General features: G+C 38.4%; 1 protein-coding gene across 2 annotated transcripts in view; it reads left to right on the forward strand.

Moving 5' to 3' along the window:
* LOC122802872 (sialidase-3-like) overlaps positions 1-19,982 on the forward strand; it is a 535,280-nt gene that overhangs the window by 305,104 nt on the left and 210,194 nt on the right. For both annotated transcript variants that reach the window (XM_044072670.1, XM_044072669.1), the window contains exons 2-3: positions 3,557-3,638; positions 3,974-4,178. In XM_044072670.1, coding sequence (XP_043928605.1) covers positions 3,628-3,638; positions 3,974-4,178 — 216 coding nt within the window. In that variant the 5' untranslated portion in view covers positions 3,557-3,627. The remainder of the gene's footprint in view (positions 1-3,556; positions 3,639-3,973; positions 4,179-19,982) is intronic.

Here is a 19,982-nt window from a genome sequence, read left to right on the forward strand (position 1 = left end):
AACCTAACCCCGAAGCAATAGGTCATCCTGGTGGGTTCCGCCTATCTTTATGAATTTTTGAAATGGCAAAAAAAATCGAGTCCCGGGGTTTTGAAATATACAGCTTCTTAACATCTGAAGCTGTTAGAAATCACAACCTCTCCCCTTTCACCAATAACTCAAACAGTTCTTTATCGAACTGAGAAATAGGGTTAAAGGTCAAACACTCATAGTCCCTTACTTGTCCCAACAAATCCTGAACCATTTTATTACACTGTGTTCTATTCATGATGACCTGATTTCCCCCTTTTATCAGCTTCTTTGAATACAAAATAACTAGCTTGTTCCCATAGTTACTGTAAAGCCTGCCACTCCTCCTTCTTCAAATTGAACCTCTTACATTTAAACTTCTAAATTCTTTTCCAATGTTCAAATATAACATTCTTTCAAACAAGCAAATCACTTGAGGCAATTTTGGAGGGGAAAACATACTCGAGGAACAAGGAAGTACATGAATGTAAAATGACCATAACCAGTAATAAATGCCCCATTATCAACTTCATCATTAATAACCAATTCATCACATTCCGTATCAAAAATTACATCATCATAATCATACAATGAGACATTCAATAGTGAATCATCAGATACCAATTCAACAATGCATGGGTGAATCTTAGTATTTTTGGAAAAATAAAACCTCAAATGCAGCTTGCGACAAAATCTGCTAGCTTCAATCAAGAAGCTTGCTAATGTAGGAGTCTTGGTGGGTACAAAATCTACACTGTTTCTTTTTCTGTTGTTTAATCATTCCAGCCTGTTTCTCTGTTTAATTTGCATACTATTCAGTTGCTTATGCAGCCTGTTAGCATGCCATGGTGTTTAACTTGTGTATGCAAGGGTGCACGCTTCTACACAATGCTTACTGAATTCAAATTTTGTTGCGGCCATGTGCACATTGCACCATGATGCGAACATGGTCAAAAATGACTGTGTAAGCTTAACTGAACCTGGCCAATGTTTATTAATTTTTGTTTCAATTTAAGGTTTGCACGTGCCAAGCTTGTTTCTCGGTGCATGCTTTATAACGTGTTGACTTTCATGTTTTTGACAAATTGTAGTTTTCATTTTGAAAGTCGACATTTGTGTTTGTTGACTAAGCAATCAATAACTTTATTATAATACAAATTTGCTGCAGAATGGAGTACTGAAAGCAGAACAATTTATAGATCAACCAGAATGCCGTGAGGTTAAGAAATAGGAGATAAAAAAGTGAGGTACAATGTGATCAAGAAGTGGGACATGACCAGATTAATTTGGAAGAAAGGTAGGATTTTAGGTTTAAAATAAATTTGTTGTGATTAGATTCAGTGCTTGGCTGGATGAAATGGAGTTCCCAGCTTGTATAATTGGACTGAGTATAGTGAACCCCCAAAGTGCCCACCCCTGTACCATCTTATTTGTGTTCTAGTCATAACCCTAACCCTGCAGCCAACCCCATATTGCACATTGCCTCATGAAAAACCCTTTCCTAACAGTTCCACTAAACAAGTTACTCATATATACTTCATAAACTCTAGCACTCTCAGCACTATATCTATCACCTTCCTTAGCTCTTACTCTAAACTTTCATACACACACTTCCACCACTAATTCTAAAGCTTTTGGAAAGTTTCAGCATTAACACACACACACACACACACACACACACACACACACACACACACACACACACACACACACACACACACACACACACACAAAATCCTCCCACTTTCCATGTTTCTCCTTTCATTAACTGCTGCACTCAATGAAGAATGTTTTTGGTATGGAAGTCTGTGGACAAAATGAGTACTCAGCAGTGTGAACTGCACCCTGTATATATATATATATATATATCTATAATGTGCATACCTACACAAAAGTATATATATGTGTCTAGTTTTGCTTGGGCTGGAAGAGATGCTCATGCAAGCAGTGCTACCACTATACCACTATAGCATGATGGTTTCAATAACAGTGCTTCTAACACTGAGTTCTAACATGGGCTGATACCATTGGCAGTGGATCTTTTTGATTTGCGGACATGCCCAATAGAGTATTTCTATGTGTTATTTAGGATCATCGCAGTGAACCATCCTCAGCTAAGTTATATGCTAATGAGGCATTCCAGGAGAGCAGCCTATGCTAACTAGCCGTGTGCTCTCTTCAGAAATGCCTGCGATAAAGCACTTATGCACCCAAGAGATTCAGAGTTGATTAACTTGGCCAAAAGTTTTATTCATTCATTAATTTCAATGCATGTGATCATGTTAGAGGAAAATGCCAGAGAGTTTATTGGGCAGGTTGTGGTAGGCGTATGTGTGTGTGTGTGTGTGTGTGTGTGTGTGTGTGTGTGTGTGTGTGTGTGTGTGTGTGTGTGTGTGTGTGTGTGTGTGTGTGTGTGTGTGTGTGTGTGTGTGTGTGTGTGTCTGTGTGTCTCTGTGTGGCTGGTCGCAGTAGAGTAGTTAGTTAGGGGTAGATGGGGTAACAGTGTGTGTGTGTGTGTGTGTGTGTGTGTGTGTGTGTGTGTGTGTGTGTGTGTGTGTGTGTGTGTGTGTGTGTGTGTGTGTGTGTGTGTGTTTCTAGGGGCTGTTACACCTCTAAACTCCCCTAGACTAAGAAGCAAATCCTGCAATATTGGGAGGGGGCAGGGTAGTCATTAGAGACCTGTGATTCTCTTTAAGTATCATTCTATGTTGCTAAAAAAATATATAGAACAACAATTTTGCAGCACAAACAATGTATGGGTGCCCTTAACACCAGAGATACTCTTTAAGTATTATTCTAAGCCACTTAAAAAACTTAAGAGAAAAAAATGGAGAATGATTCCACCCCTGTACTGCACAGAAAACAGCGCTTTACCCCCCTGTGCTAACACTAGACACCAGGGAGATTGTTTCAGCTACCTTAAGTCATTTGTATGTGAACAGTCCAATGTTGTCTCTAAATCATGTTAACATTTTCCATTCATTTTTCTCTGTGCTAGGTCTGTGCAGTGGATCCCCTACACAACGCTGACATTCCAACACCATATGATCGACATTCAGAATGCCGGCATTGTGAAAGGTCCATAGAAAAGGAAAATAAAATTTCCTTTTGACTGTTAGTAGGGCCCCCCCCACCCCACGTAACTTTAATATACCAACTCCGAGATTGCACTACAGTGCAGGAATAGAAATCTTTCCATTCCACACTATAGTGAGATGCCGGTTCTGCATTGTCGGCATTCTGAATGTCGACCATATGGTGTCAGCCATATGGTTGTCGGCATTCTGGAATGTCAGCAAACTGAAGGGGACCCCTGTGCAGCATGTAATATGTCTATGAATCTTTCCCCAAGCCACTTCCTCCTTCCTTGAATGTAATAGTATGTGAATGAGATAATGATCTATTTGATTTCACACTAAATTTTACTCACTGTTACAAGGATGTTTTATGTAATGACTTTCAAGGACTGCACATTATGCTTGGCATTTAAATTACTTTTTTACTCAACTTCACACTTTTCTGAATCTTAATAATTTGTGATTTTTAGATCAAAGCACTGGTCATATAAGAAGCAGCACATTCTACATTTCCTACAGCTTGAAGTTAAATTTCTCTAAAATGGCATATGGGTAAGTCATTGATGTTTAAAAAATTTTGTCCTAACAGTCACTTCTTGAAAATGAACTTCAAATTAAAATGCAAAGCAAATAGAATTAAATGTTTTTCAATCTCATGACCCAAAAATATGTTTTTTTAAATGTAATTATCTATAAGGTTATATTGGACATGGGAAGCTCCTTCACTGCCATCCCAATATTTTACTTTTAGTTCTATAAGTGTGAGTGCTTATTATTTTAGTTTTTCTGGTGAGTACTGAATAATTTCTTATTCCATATTAACGAGGCAGTTGTGGCACTGACTGTATGCAATGGAATCACGTCACATGTTTTCTTTCTCTGCCTAGGAGCTTGACAAACATGGCAGTACCTGAGAAGACTATTCTATTTCAGCAAGAGCCAGATGGAACTACATACCGGATCCCATCTTTGATCTTTATTAAATCTACAAGTACTTTCCTGGCATTTGCAGAGCAACGATCTAGTCCTGATGATGCTGATGCTAAATGCTTGGTAATGAGACAGGGACATCAGAATGGAAACTCAGTTCAGGTAAATCAGGCCCATCTGTTGTATTTGTTATATCATGATAAATTCGTTTGAAACTTTCACTGCCTAAATTCGTGGTCCTGCATTCAAATTTAATAGCAAAACTGCTACCTTTAAAGATAATTTTTTAACTAAATAAGTGAAATTGACCATTTTCAGCCAAGACTTGGGTCATACAATCATTTACCAATACATTGCTTAGAGTATTTAATCAGCCAGCAGTTTTGGGGAGATGAGAGGAAAGTTGAGAACTTGAGGAAGCCCATAAAGACATGCAAAGTCAACTCAGACAGTAACTGATGGTCTGGATTGGTCTAAAGACCCTAGACCGATGAAGCAATATATAAAACGTCTGAGTGACTGTTACACTACATGTTACACTAAGTGCAGAAGAAGAAAAAAAAACAAGAATGCTAAATCAGGTATTCTTTACAAATAATTTTCAATTTGAATACATAGTCAGTAGTCTAGAAAATGTAGAAGACCAGTATAATTACGTCTTTGTTGCTTCCATCCTTTCCCTAAATTATTTATCTGACTTTTTGTTTCACTTTTCTGTTTGTAGCAAGGCTAGCCACCCATCATTGCAACCTTGGCTCTAGATGATTATCATTACTAAAATGATACCCCCAACCCCATTAAAAAATGGGAAGAGGGGTTGTGGATGGATGGATATGAAAACAGAACATAAAGTTTATCAGAAAGTTAGTAGCTCAGAGAAAATGTCACTTTATAATTCATGGAAATAATTATATGGATATTACTTGTTTTCGAAAGACATGCATGCGTAAATGGGCGTGCCTTTGTTGAAGGTTGGGCATCGAGCTGGCACCTCGGCATTTTGTAAAAATCTACTACCAATCATTAGCGGACTGGAGTTCCGCTGTGGCGACCCCTAACTGGGCAAAGCCGAAAGACAAGCAACAACAACAACTTGTTTTCTCTAAATCAAAAACTACCTTTAATTTTAAAATGTATATCATACTGTATATACCTGTAGCTCTTCAGAATTTTTCATCCATGGCCCTTTGCTGTGAACAAAGTTAAAAATGTACCACTGTTATGTGGCGTACATATGGTGCAACTACACATCACAGCACATTTGGAACTGTTCATTTCATAGATGATACAAATGGTGTCAGTTAACCAGTGCTAACTGGATCTAGAGCTTAATTTTTTCACTCTTATCCAAGAGGAGGCATACTGGGTCTGCTTCCAGAGAAGTGAAGAAGCACCAGCCCCCACAAGAAAGGATCCTTCCAAGATTATCTGGTAATGATCAAGGATACTGTTGACCATGACTGAAAAAAGATGGACTCTATTTTGTCAAACACACACACACACACACACACACACACACACACACACACACACACACACACACACACACACACACACACACACAAAGAACTATTATTACAGCTTACACAGGCTCTTGTTTTTACTTATGTAACTTAAAATTGACAGGCTGTTTATAAACATAGTATTAGACACCAGACCGTTTAAATATTAAAACTAAGGTCTACTAATCTAGTTTAACCTTCTTCCAGTACACCAACTTGTCAATGTGGACTAACCCTAACCCCAACCCTGCCACTTAGCTTAGAATAACTCTTCCCATAACACTACCAAGACAGGCTCAGATACTAAAATGTGCACCAACAAACAAGTACAGCACCAAAGCTATCACCTTACTTAACGCCACCCACCAACACTTGCACAAACACACTTAACTGTCTACATTTTGAACTGTGTTGTCTGAACTGCTTGTATTTTAGATTGTATCTATATAGACATTCTTGGTTTTCATATATATGTCTACTCATAAACAAATACAGAGATATATATATATATATATATATATATATATATGTGTGTGTGTGTGTGTATGTGTGTGTGTGTTTGTGTGATATACACACACATACACACACACACACACACACACACACACACACACACACACATATATATGTGTGTGTGTGTGTGTGTGTATGCATGTATGTGTATATATATATATATATATATATATATGGGTTTCGTTCAGAAGCTTGAAATAATGAAATCTCGAATTTCAGTATTTTGAGCCCAAGAAGCTGAATCCACATAATAGCGAAAGTTTAGAAGCGCAAAATTCAAAACCTCAAATACCGGAGGTTTTGAATTCCGCACTTCTAATGTTCCACTGTGGTTTTGTATTCAGGTAAGTGTATGTGTGTTAAGGGGTTTGGGTAGGGACTGTGGTGTTTGTCAGTGTGTTTTGTTGCTGTGATGTATGTGTGCGAAGAGAAAGTAACTTGTGTGGTGGTGTTTTGTGTGTGTTTGTATGTAGTGCGACCTCGGAGTGAGAATATTTAAGTAGGGGGTGTGGGGGGCGTAGCCCCCCACATGGGGGGTGCAGAGGGCTTTGCCCCCTCGCTTTGATGTAGTAGAGTGATTGTGTGTGTGTGTGTGTGTGTATGTGTGTGTGTGTGTGTAGTAAAACCATGAAATTCAAAATTTCCAGTATTCGAGGTTTTGAATTTCGCAGTTATTAGTTTTTGTTGTTTTGTGGATTCCACTTCTTGGACTCGAGATAATGAAATTCAAGATTTCAGTATTTCGAGCTTCTGAAGTGAATCCATATGTATATATATATATATATATATATATATATATATATATATATATATATATATATATATATATGACCCCAGACTTTCATGTCAGGTTCCTAAACATCATAGATGAACTCCATGTAAATAAGAATGCCATCATTGTGGGAGAATTTAACTACCCATCATTTCAGTGAAGAATCCACACCTCCAACATATAACATGTGCAGTAGATGTAGATTTAATAAATAAAAAGTCAGTGGACTGGTGCAGACCAGATTGTTACTAGCCCAACTAAAGGTCAAATTATTCTTGTCCTGGTACTTACCAATCTGGAACTTCATGCAAAACTCCACTAATAAGTGTCTCTCTGATTACGTCATACCTCTCAACCTGGAAACATCAAAAATCTGGACAAGACCCATGAAAAATAGGTACAAATCTGTACGCTAATTAACATAAAATTTGCATACATTATTATGCAGCCCCGCCCACTCCTGTGGGATTCTGGGATACACACATTTACATGCAAAGTGAAGAACGGACAAACAAAATATGATCACGAAACACAAAATAAGAGAAATAGTATTTTATTTATATTAATTTTTGAACTTGTACAAATTTGCAAAACTAAAATACAACATTCTTTTTAGAAAAATAACACTGAACAAGAACAAATAATGCCAATCACAATGACATCATGTATAAAATAAAACCTAAACTAAACAAGTTCTCTTTATATAAATAAAAATAAAATTTACTCTGTCTTGTACTATATAGTACTAACTAACTAGTCTACTCTAGACTACTACTACTTACTTAGCAGCACTGCTAGTAGTACTACTGGTACTAGTGGTACAGTACTACTAAGTTCTAACTTCTAACTACACACACACCATTAAAACAAACAAATTCTAACAACAAATAGTGGTGCTGTGCTGTGGTGGCACTGTCTGGTGGGTGTGTGGTGTGGTGTGGTGTGTAAAATTTTAATAAATCAAAATGAAATAAGAATAAGAAAGATCAACTTGTGTTGTGTAATGTGTATACAATACAACTTAAATAAATACAAAATGACAATTGAATGACAAGTGATGTTAACTAAGCTAAGTAAATACAAAGTTCTCGGTCACAGACAGTCCAGCAGCTCACACACACAGACTTAAAATGAAATACAAATAGTAGCAGCAAGCAACCAAAATCAATGCAAAATAAATAACCCCCAGGCACCCACACAGTCATCACAGACTTAAAATGAAATAAAAATAGCAAGTTAATAGCAACCAAATTCAAAATAAATAAAATAACACACACTTAAAATTAAATAAAAATAGCAACCAAATAAATAACCCCACACACAGTCACAGGCACATACTTAAAATGAAATAAATAGCAACCACCACCACATTAAAAATAAATTAACCAGCACAGACTTAAAATGAAATAAAAATAGCAACCAAAATAACCAATCATTTTCTTTTTAAAATACTCAAGTCAAGTCAAGTCACATGTCACAGAGCAGAAGGAGGAAGCTTGGAAGCAATCCATGATCTGTGATGAGACAGTGAGACTATAATGTGAGTAATGTGACTCACTCACACAATCTTACAACATGATGGATTAATTTACTTCCTCTTGCTCTTCTTCACCTTCTGCACTGATGGTCTCAGAGCCTGGCTGTTGCCCTTCTGGGTCTGTTTGTTGTGCTGCCGCCTGGTGCTGGGTCTGGAGGGCATGTTCTCTATTGTATGCTAGAGTTGCCCTTTTTGCTGCTTGTAGAATGTGTGGTGGGACATCCACAGAAAAACAGTCACTGTCCTCATTTATTTTGATTGCTAGCAATGAGTTAAGTGTTTTAGCATGTAATGACTGCCTCAGCTCTGTTTTAACTTTCCGCACCATGCTGAATGCTCGCTCAGGTTCACTGTTCGAATGTGGCAAACAAAGCAGTGTTAAAATGAGGTGCTTAAAAAGAGATATTCGTTTTGCTTCAGGGCTTTGTAGGACTGTTGACCAGTACCTGAGGAAACATTTATCTGTTTCAGATTTCTGGCTGTGCTGTTGCTGTGGCAGCTTGATGTTAACAACTTGGTATATGCCAAGCTCAGTCTTAAGTTGAGAACGCTCTTCCCATGACTTGCAAAGTCCTACACGAGTTGCAATGTCCGTGATAACTTCAATGTCAAGATCTAATTTCATAGAAGGGTCCAATACACTGGCAATATTTTTCAGTATGGCATCACCAACAGGCAAATGTTTTTTCATTTTCAGGAGGACTGCAACATAAAATGCTTTTACTTGTTTATAGAAGGAGTGCTCACTTACAGTACCAAATATGTCATCACTATTGTCATGCAGATATTTTTCAACATCAGATCCAACATGAAGGCGTTGCTGCTGCAAAATATTGTTATCATCCTCAAAAAAAGAATTGCTGGTAGTACTGATATTATCTAGAAATTGTACAGCAGCATGTGGCTTAAATAACCTGGTTGCATACACCTGAAGAAGATGTGTGATATCAACGTACAGAGTTAAAAGTTGACTACTTCTGGCCTGCAATTGCACATTGAAGTTAAGGAAAGACTCCTTAGCATACTTCAGGAAAAGGAATATCAGTTTTACCTGATGACTATTCAGCCATTCTGTTATCAGGTCTATTCTGTGTGACCGGGGCTCAAACGATTGGAAGTATGATAAAAGTGCAGGCCACAGGTCCAGTATTCGCTTTATAACTTTGTGAAGATTCAGCCAACGAGTGGGGGTATGTCGGATAAGTACAAGTGGCTCAATGTCAACAAACAATGCAAATTCGTTTAGCTTCTTTTGCCTCTGTGCACTATGTGAAAAGTGATTATAAATGTCGGATATTAACTCTTCTACATGTGATTTCATTGCTTTCAAACCTGATTTGATGCAAATGTCTGCAATATGGCACAGGCAACCCATACTGAAGAGATCAGGATTGACAGTCTTTAATCGTGACAGTACAGAATTGTATTTACCAACCATGACTGCAGCATTATCTGAGGAGTATGCAGCCATATTATTTACTGGAATGCTGAATCTGTGAAGAGTTTCCATAAGGCAGTTGTATATTGCTTCACCTGTACCTACCACACAGTTGGGCATGTCTAAGAACCGAACAACATTTCTACCCTTTGCTTGGTCAAAAAATCCAACTAGAATCACAAGGAGTTTATTATCCCCCATATCAGTGCTCTGATCTAAATAAATGCAATAAGGCTGCTTCCGACAAACTGCTGCTGCATCTTCCTGATATTTTGGACCCAGGACATCACGTGTAATGCATGCAGACTTAGTCGCCCCACAGCTCACCTTCTTCAACACTTCATGATCACCGTAGTGTTTTTTCATGTGTTTCAGCAGATGATCTGCAGCACTAAAGGGCAGGTTGTGCTCTGCAAGTGTGAAAATGAATTCCACTTCAGCACTTATTACTTTTTGAGCTATACTTGCCTGTCGGGCTTGGGTGGCAAACATATCTGTCACTTTCCTTCCAGATGCCTGCTTTGCATTTATCTTGTGCTTCTCTGTCTCCATGTGCCTGTGCAGATCATGGCGTCCTCCATGGCCAATACTAATGTTGCAGTGACACACTTTGCAGAATGCATACCCTTGCCCAACCTTGCTCTCACTTAGCCAATCAAATGACATCTTCCAAGCTGCTTGGAATGAAGACAGTCTTCTTTTTTATCAACATGACCTGTTAAATAAGCAGAAAATACTCCTGTAAGTAAGCATGAAGATGAAGACATTGATTATCTCACATATTTTACTACTACTACTACTAGTAAAGAAATATGACAGAGAGAGACTGAGAGAATGCCCAATACCTTTTCCATCTTTAGGTGTCTCTGCTTCTGGTTGCTCATGGGTGATGATGATTACTGGGTCCTCCTCACTTGCACTGCTTGTGGATGGTACTGCTATTGGTACAGCTTGAAATGAAGACGACATTCTTTTTTCTTGGACCTGAGTCACCACCTGACCTACTTGTAAAATGAAAAAGAAAAACTACTTAACCTCCCCAAGTATGACAGAAATTACGCTGAAAGTAAACCACATTATATAACACAGAGATATTTTTATTTATTTTACATTTACTGACCGGGATAGATTGTCCGACTAAGCTGGAAATCAAATCACCCATTTTCAGCGTAGCCGAGGACTGCCAGGAGAAAAGCTCCACATTCCATAAACATTACTATAACATTAACCATTTAAAGAAATAGAAAATATTTACATTATAGGTCAATAAACATAGCTGTGTAACTAAACAATCATGGCAATACAATTTTAACAATTGTAAAACAAGAAAAAAAATTATGAATTAATACTATTACTGTTTTATGAGTAAAGGGAATAGAGGAATATTTTTAATAGAAGTATTAGAATGTAACTAACTGTTCATGATAAAAAGAAAGGATATGCCATGCCAGCTGAGCTAGCTAGGCTAGCTACAACTCGAGAGGTTTGAGGTATTAGAAGAAGGCTTGGATATTACTGAGAAGAGAACAGGTCTTACCTTTTTCACCTTCAGCCATCTCTGCATGCCCAAGTTGACCCTTGGACTCCTTAATGGGGGTCACACTGGTTCTGGGGGTCTTTTTGCTTCTTGAGCCAAGTTGGGCTACAGGTGCAGCTGCATCAGAACTACTGTCTTGTGAAGTCCTGTAAAATCCAAACATGCCATCATGCAGCAATCAGTCAGTGTAAGACAAACAAACATGAAACAGTTTAGGTGAGTCAGCTCAGCTGGCGTGGGACTGGAGGTAGGGTGATTAAGAAAAATGATGCTTTGGGCATGCCATCTATACCTCGAATCTCAACTGTACAGATTTTCACAGAATGTGCAGATTTTTTGCCATATGTTTTGCTCCTTGGTTTTTGACCCTCATAAAATGTGTGGTTTTTGCTGGCAAATGACTAAAGGTTGGATTGGAGTCACTAAATAATCACATTCATTTGAGTTACAGACTTCATATCATTCGGAAAATGCATGCTGTTGCTGCAGTGCTAATACAAAACCTGTCATTCTAGCAACGTTCCAAGCTTATAAAAGCAATATGTCATGGTGGTGGAAGAGTGTGGGACACAATTACACAGAAACCTGACTTAGGCTTACACAGAAGCACAGATATGCATACAAACACAGCAAACATGTACCATATTCATCATCACCATTCACCAGCTGTTCTACTTTAACTATATAATGTGTTATATCTACAGTACAGAGACTCTGTACACACTGCAGAAACTGGCCCATGTGAAAGTGTTAGTGTAAGTACTTTGTAAAAAGCAGAACACAGTTACTCAACATTGTGCACAGAGAATCCAACATTAACCCGAAACTGTGAATTATGTGCATTCATTTCTGAATACATATTATAGACTACAGCCAACTGCAGCAGCAGCAGCAGCACACATTCAGGACAACCTACCCAGTTAGCAAAACAGAACACAGAAAGTAGTTAGTGAATGTCTGACTCTGACTGACTGACTGCTGCTTTTCAGATCTGTAGCAAACATGCACAAATGTGTATAATATATAACACATGTTCCCCAAGAGGCTTGTGTTGGCAAAGCTGAAGATAAGAAGTTGAACACATCTGTAAAAAAGCCTCTTCCCAGTTTGCTCCCATATGCTGGCTTCAGTGGCTTGCCAGGCCTATATGGGATCTGGTGGTGCCCTTCATGACAGGCATTATTAATACTTGACCTGCCTGCATTATAATTTTTTTTTTTTATAAATACAGCAAATGTCCAAGTCTGTAATATTTTACTTAGGAGAACATTACACAACTAATGTTATTTAGGTTTGCATAGACTATTGTAAAAAATCCTTAATACCATTAAGTTTTTTGTGAAATAATAAAAACAATAACAATATTTAAATCCCACAGGAATAGGATGCATTCATCCATGAATTAATGGCAGGTCTTTGTCCCGACTCCCGTCCTCATTTCTGTCTCAAAATGCAAATACATGTCACATCTCACATTGCATTTTATCAAAATTATTCACAGGCTCAGTCAGCACAGCAGCTACAAAACACCCTTACGCAGCAGAAGAGGTAACAGTGACAAAAGGGAGGCCTGGTGACACTACTACATGATGGACCAGGAGGAGAGGGACCACTATGCACTTATCCATTCCACTCCACAAACAAGAATCAATATTCTGTTTATTAGGACACAAGAGTGTTTCTTGGCAAACAAACTGCTCGTTTACATGAAGCATGTCTGCAGAAAAAGTGATGTACACTTTGCCACTTTCCATATATATAACTGTAGTACTGTACTATATTACTGCAATCGTGTAATAATCCCATTCCCATTCCCATTTACAAAATGTCACTGTCTGGCAACTTGCAAGACAAATGCATATGCAGCATATCATATTGTATACCACACACACTGCACAGTACAGTGCACACACTTACTTGTCCTGCTTTGTTGTTCTGCTGATTTATAAATCCTATTTTTTCTTAACACAGTAAACATGTTGTGTTTTATGGTTTCAGGAGACTACACAGTCTGTTCTACATACTGCCCACAATGGCTGCTACATGAGTAAGCAAAATAAAGTAAGCACACCCACACCCACCTCCAGCTCCACTATGAATAAAAATGAACAAGACTTGTTATTGTTCATGCTTTTATCTCATTGTCAGGCACAGGGGGGGCCGGGGGGCACTTGAAAGATTTCTTCAAGCAAATCACATCTTAAATATTCATTTCCCTTACAGTAGAATAGGCATAATAAAATCAAAGAAAAACAGCTTTAGCACATCATCAATGACATTACCATAGCAACCAGCAGCAATAAATGCATAAAAAACTCCAGAATAACAGAGTGCACGTGCACCTTTTTAAAATCGCTTCGAGCCTTCGACAATCAACATTAAATCTCAATGCAAGTCTAGCATAACAACATGATATGATAATATACATAATAAACATGATCTAATCTTAAATCTAAACGCAAAACACTTAAATAGTAAGTAAGGAGCTCTCCAATTACAAAAGACAGAATTAATGGTTCAGCAAATCTGTTAAAAATATAATTCTTTGACTTATGACCATCTCCCCCTGATTATATGAAGCTTCAGATACATAACACCAACCAGCCAGAAAATACAAAGCAATAAATGCATAGGTGGATAGGATTAGGTGTGTGTGTAATATGTGTCTGTGAGACTATGAACTATGATGATGAATAGTCTATGGCCTGGCTATGCTCAAATAAAGAACTGTAAGCAACACATAAAAGACAAAGTAAATAGGTTCATGTCATGAGGTGGGAGGATAGGCTAGCTGGTTTGGTTTATATCTGCTGCTCCTTTTTAGGTGCAATAAATGTTTTTTCCCTGATATTACTATTGCCTTGAATTGTATGTAATGTAATTGCCTGTATATAACTCATTCATGTTTTACTGTCTTATAATGTAGCTATGCAGGAGACATCTAAACAAATACACAAATAAATGATTAAATAAACAAGAAGGAATTTATAATCCAGCTTGCAGCACATATTACAGAAAAGCCTATATAACATGCATTCAAAAACCAAACCATGGACAGTCACATCATGCTTAGTTCGGTTTCTAAGCAGTAGCACATTGTCTGGTCAGATAATCATAAGAACGACAGTCAGACGAAACAATGAAACTTGTTTTGTTTAGGCAGCAGCTTCATAATCATATCCACTTCCAGCGGTTACATCATGTGTGTAAACAAAAACAATACATCTACAACTACAGCCAGTCAGCACAATATATCCATCTCCCCTAGTCCCTCTCCTGTCCCGACTCCTAAGTTCAGTTCATTGATTCATACCTCTATACAGATTTTCACAGAATGTCCAGACTTTTTACTGATATTTTTGGTCTCACTCTGTTCCTCATAAAATTTGTGGTTTTCTGGCAGAATTACTGAAGATTGAAAGTCAGTATTTATTCAGTCAATAAATAATACTAAACAATGACAGACATTGCAGTTTCAGACTTTATATCCTTCAGAAAAACATATAATAATGTAAATCCTGTTATTCTACTAACTTTCTAAGTTTATAGGAGCAATATTTAAATTATGTACTTATTTTTTGGCCTTCTTTGTCCTGTGACTCCCATCATCCCATTTTTCTGGCTTTGTCCATATTTCTTGCACTGAAAGGTTGACTTGACATTGCCTTAGGGGTACCCTAACCCAACCCAACCCATCAGTGCGCTGCTGCTCTCTGCTGCAGGCTGCAACTATATCCCTTCCAAGTTCCCCCCTACTTCATTCAAGCTCCCACAGTCCCACCCCATCTGTGTCACTGTCATCCGACTAATCATCATCATCATCACATCTACTTTAGTTTACTTTGCACTGTCTCTCCAGACTCCAACACAACAGCAATTCTCTGAACTGAAGAGATATGTAACATAACATAACTTCAAATTCAATCTCATTCAGTTCCTAAATCAAAACAAACATATCAAACATATCAGACTGACACACAGACTAGACTAAGTCTACTCTACTACTAAGTTCATACTTCACTGAGTTAGTTTAGTTGTTATTATGACTGAAAAAAACTACTCAAAAAAAAAAAAACACACACACACACACACACACACACACACACACACACTACAACAATATTTTAGTTATTATCTTTTTTTCCTTACCTGCTGTTGCTGGAGAAGCCAGGGGAAGAAGCAGCAGCTGCAGCAGCAGAAGTAATAAACTTTTTCATGATGATGATGATGATGATGACTTGAGAGATGAAGAAAGAAAGATGTTGAATGATGATGATGATGATGATGATGACTATAAGACTCTCTCCACTGACACTCCGACTCAGTTTCTGACTTGGACCGGGTCCCACTGTCAGTCACAGACACCAGGATGGAATCCTACAGTAAACCAACCAGGAAGAGTAAGACCACCAGGAATCCAGGATAATTAACTTACCCTCCCTCACCTCACCCACCACCAGTCCACACTAACACAACAACTTCAATAGCCAAAAATGCCATATTAGTAAAATACTACTAATATATATGCTGCAGTTTGTTTGCTGCTGTTGACTATTGTAATTAAGCCAAGTTAAGCAAACAAACAAAAAAAATAATTATTTAAATAAAATTAAAAAAAAACCCACGACTCTCTAAGTTCTCAGATTCTGCTAGACTGCTAGAGCTAGCCTGCCCTAAAAACTGTTACTGCATTGACCCGCGCACCTGCTTGAAATCTCTAATGCTGCTGGAGTGGACTGTCAAACTTCGAAGTCTCACTGGTGAGTGGTGCGCTTGTTCAATCAATCAAATTCTCTAAGCCAGCCCCAGGCTTCTCTTTTCTTCAGTTCAGTTAGCTTCCGTGATCCGGCGTGTTGTTCTTCTGTATTTGTCTGTCAAAGTGTTGTCATTGTCAGAGACCGCTTCTTTCTGCCTCTTTATAGGGCTACAGAGGCATGATCAGCACGTGCACTGCTGCTGGGGCTGGGGCTGGTGGTCTGCTGCTGCTGCTAAAATGTAAACAAAGTAGTAAATTACATTTTTGACTTCTTTATTTACATTTTAGCAGCAAGTGTGTAGTGTACGTGGGGCTCGTGAATGAGTCATGACTACTTGTTGTTGTCTTGTCTTGTCTCCCTCCAGAGCAGACTCCTCTTCTAATCTTCACTCAAGCAAGAAGAAGATAGGTACCGCGTTTAATTTAACTAACAAGAGTCAGATTTATCAGTAAATTGATCAGTCAGTGCTGTGTTCTGTTGTGCTTGTGCAAGACAAGTTTATTTACCTTTGTAAATGTGTAACCTGCCCAGCACCACCAGACCAGGCAGGCTGCACGCTGCAGGCACGCACATCCATTGCCTAATGCCATTGCCTCCCCAGGCTCCCCCCCTGACCGTTACTATTCACGGGCGGCATGTTTATTGTACAGGAGTACAGCATCAGCACGACATTACTCTCACACACAGTTTCTGCAATTTGCAGGATTTTTATTTATTTTGCAAACTGCATTTGATTTTGCAAGTAATTAGACTAGTCCATCCACTCCTCTCCTGTCCAAGTGAGTCCCGTGGCCGTGAGTGTCAGTGTAGTGACAGTGTCCCTCCCTCCCTGGCTGTTTAGGCTGTCTTTTTGATCCTGTCTATGTATTATTGGATTGGTTTGGAGTTTTGGACATTGGGTTTTTGGGCTTCTTTGGGTTGGGAACTTGGACTGTGTGAGTGAGTGACACTGTGTGTGTGTGTGTGTGTGTGAGACTATGACTGACTGGCAATGGCATCATTTCATGGGCACATTGGGCAGGCTGAGCCATGGTGGCATGGGGCGGGCGCCGCGCCGGACACTCACTCATATATAAATAGTTAGTAATAACTTAGTTTTTGTATGGTGGTTGATTGTGAAAATGTAAAGGTGTTACTGTGTGTTGTCGTGTGATGTGAGTATGTGATGTGATTGTGATGTGAATGTGATTGATATATTATTATTAATGTACTAAAGAAGGTTACTAAAAGCAAGAGACTTCATGATAAAATATAGCCGCTCGAGTCGCTACTCGCTAGCCTAGCAGCAAATGCTGCTAGCAGGCTAGCGAGTGCGACTCGAGCGCCTAGCACAGCTATAGCTATCAATAATATCATGAAGTCTCTAGTCTCTTGCTTCTAGTAACCTTCTTTAGTACATTAATCCATGCATGGGTCACGGTCACTCACGGCGGGTGCCAAATAATGCTTGCAAGTTGCAACGTTGATACAGACAGCAGTGGCACACTCGGGTGGGGTCTTGGGAGTCGGAACTGCCCTTGCCTGGGTAAGCTTAAGCTAAGCTGCACAAGTGCTTATAATGACCAGCAGTAGAAAAGTGGCATGTTGATTTATTTTCTGCTGTCAAAAGTTTGGCACTTAGGCGCCTACATTGCTTGTGAAGTGAAACGCAACTAGTTTAGCCTTTTAACTTAAGTAATTATTCGCGGTACCTCGATCGGTAGTGTAATTTAGTGTATTTGTAAGTTTCTTGATGTTTTGGTATGCTACCATCTATAGATCTATACGGACGGATGGATCCCTGATGTGATGCATAATTATTGAATTCTTGTCACTGTTGTCCCCCCCCACTACCCCCAGAGACACATCGGACTCGGACAGTGTCTGTGTAATGTATGTACCAAGCAAAGCAAGCAAATATGTTTTTTTTTCTTATTTTTCTGCGGTAGTGTAATGATTATGTGTGTACTGTTCATCACTGTTTAGGTAGGCACTAGGCAGAAAAGAAAGCAAATGTACACCGTCCGCGGGCCAGGGTGGGGAGGATTGGGGAATGGCATTGGGAATGGGAATGGGAAACCATGACCAGACCATGCTGATCTCATTCTCAATCTGTTTTATTTTATAGCTTTTCGAAAAACATTGTAGAAAGCCTAACTGCCCTTACCCTTGATTAATGAATGTAATAATCACATTCACATCGCTGCCAAAATCAAGTTTCGCTACTATATATTACCAAATTTACCAGCTGAACTAAACTGTTACAGTCTGACTGTAACAGTTTAGTTCAGCTGGTAAACCGTAATATATTAGCGAAACTTGATTTTGGCAGTGAGCGATGTGATTATTACATTCATTAATCAACTGTAATAACAGTTTAGTTCAGCTGTGGTAATATAGCGAAACTTGATTTTGGCAGCGATGTGATTATATTATTACAGGGTAAGGGCCGGGGAGGGCTGTGTTCAGCACAGGCACAGCAGCTTTTACTTTTATAATCCTCAGTCCTGTTGTGTTGTGCTTGTGCAATGCTAGTACTTCTGTTCTGAAACCCGACAGGCTGGCAGCCTGCTCACATGACTGGCGTGCAGTGACGTCACTGCGCACACCTCCAGCGCGATGACGTCACTCTAAAAAAACGGCAAATAAAGAAATAAAAGAAAAAAGTCGGAAATTAAGGGTGCCACTCGGGAATCGTGGCACCCCTTTATTCTAACCCCAAAACTCGGTAAAAAACGAGAAATTCGGGACGGTTGGGAGGTATGCGTCATACTATAAATCAATCACTTTCCACTAACAATATCTAAACCCCTTGAAACCAGTGCATACCTCTCAACCTCTTAGTGCAAGAAATCTGGACAAACCCAGCAAGAATGGGGGGACAAAAACTCAAAAATAGGGACAGAATTTAAATATTTTTCCTATGAACTTAGAAAGTGTCTAGAATAAAAGGTTTTGCACTACATATTGTCTGAAGGATTAAAAGTCTGAAACTCAAATGTTTGTCCTTATTTAGTATTATTTAATATTATTTAGTGAATTCAATAGTCAATAGTTTACCAGAAAACCACAAATTTTATGAGGAACAGACAAAAAATATGAAGCGCAAATCTGAACAGTCTGCAAAAATCTGTACAGTTGAAAGGTATGAACCAATATATATAGAATTTAGAGACACCAAGTACACAACAAATTCATTGATGGAGTCTCAAACTTCACCTATCAAAATATCACAGATAGATTTGCAAAAGAGTTTTATACCCACATAAGAAAATGTATTGAATTGGTAGTCCCATCTAGATCCACATACAATGGGAAATTTAAAAGCAAACCACCATGGTGGTCCACTGACATAAATAAAATTTACAATAAAAGAAAAATACTCATTAGAGCTTACAGTAAATCTAAAGATTCCCACGTGAAGGAAAATATTAAAATTTGACTAAGAATTTAAAAAAGACTAATAAATTTATTAAGGTAGCACATAAAAGTATGGAATCTGAAGCCAAGGACAATTATAAATCCTTCAATAGTTGTGTCAGAAAATTAAGAAACAACACTCAGCAATGTACAGAACTCATACTAAATGGCAGCATCTGTTTGGACATGGTAGAAATTGCCAATATATTAGCAAATAAATGTACTGCTTGTGTTGGAGATACACAGTATGGGGGAATGAATGGATTCTATTCCAAATGGGAGAAACTTGATGGTCTGCAGGCACATGGGAAAAATATATAGGAAAAGAATACTGCATGCAGTAAGGGGCAAGATTACTTATTTCATAAACAAGGCCACAAGTAAAATTCATTAACCTGCACCTTCTGCTATTCACAGTATTAATGATATGCATTTGACCCCCGGTTATCAAATTTACTATTATTTATTTATTTATTATAGCTTTACTTAAAAATAGTAAACAGAGGTATAG

Source organism: Protopterus annectens, chromosome 5.part0 (genome assembly GCF_019279795.1).
Source record: "Protopterus annectens isolate FY-2018-M chromosome 5.part0, PAN1.0, whole genome shotgun sequence".
Lineage (NCBI taxonomy): Eukaryota > Metazoa > Chordata > Ceratodontiformes > Protopteridae > Protopterus > Protopterus annectens.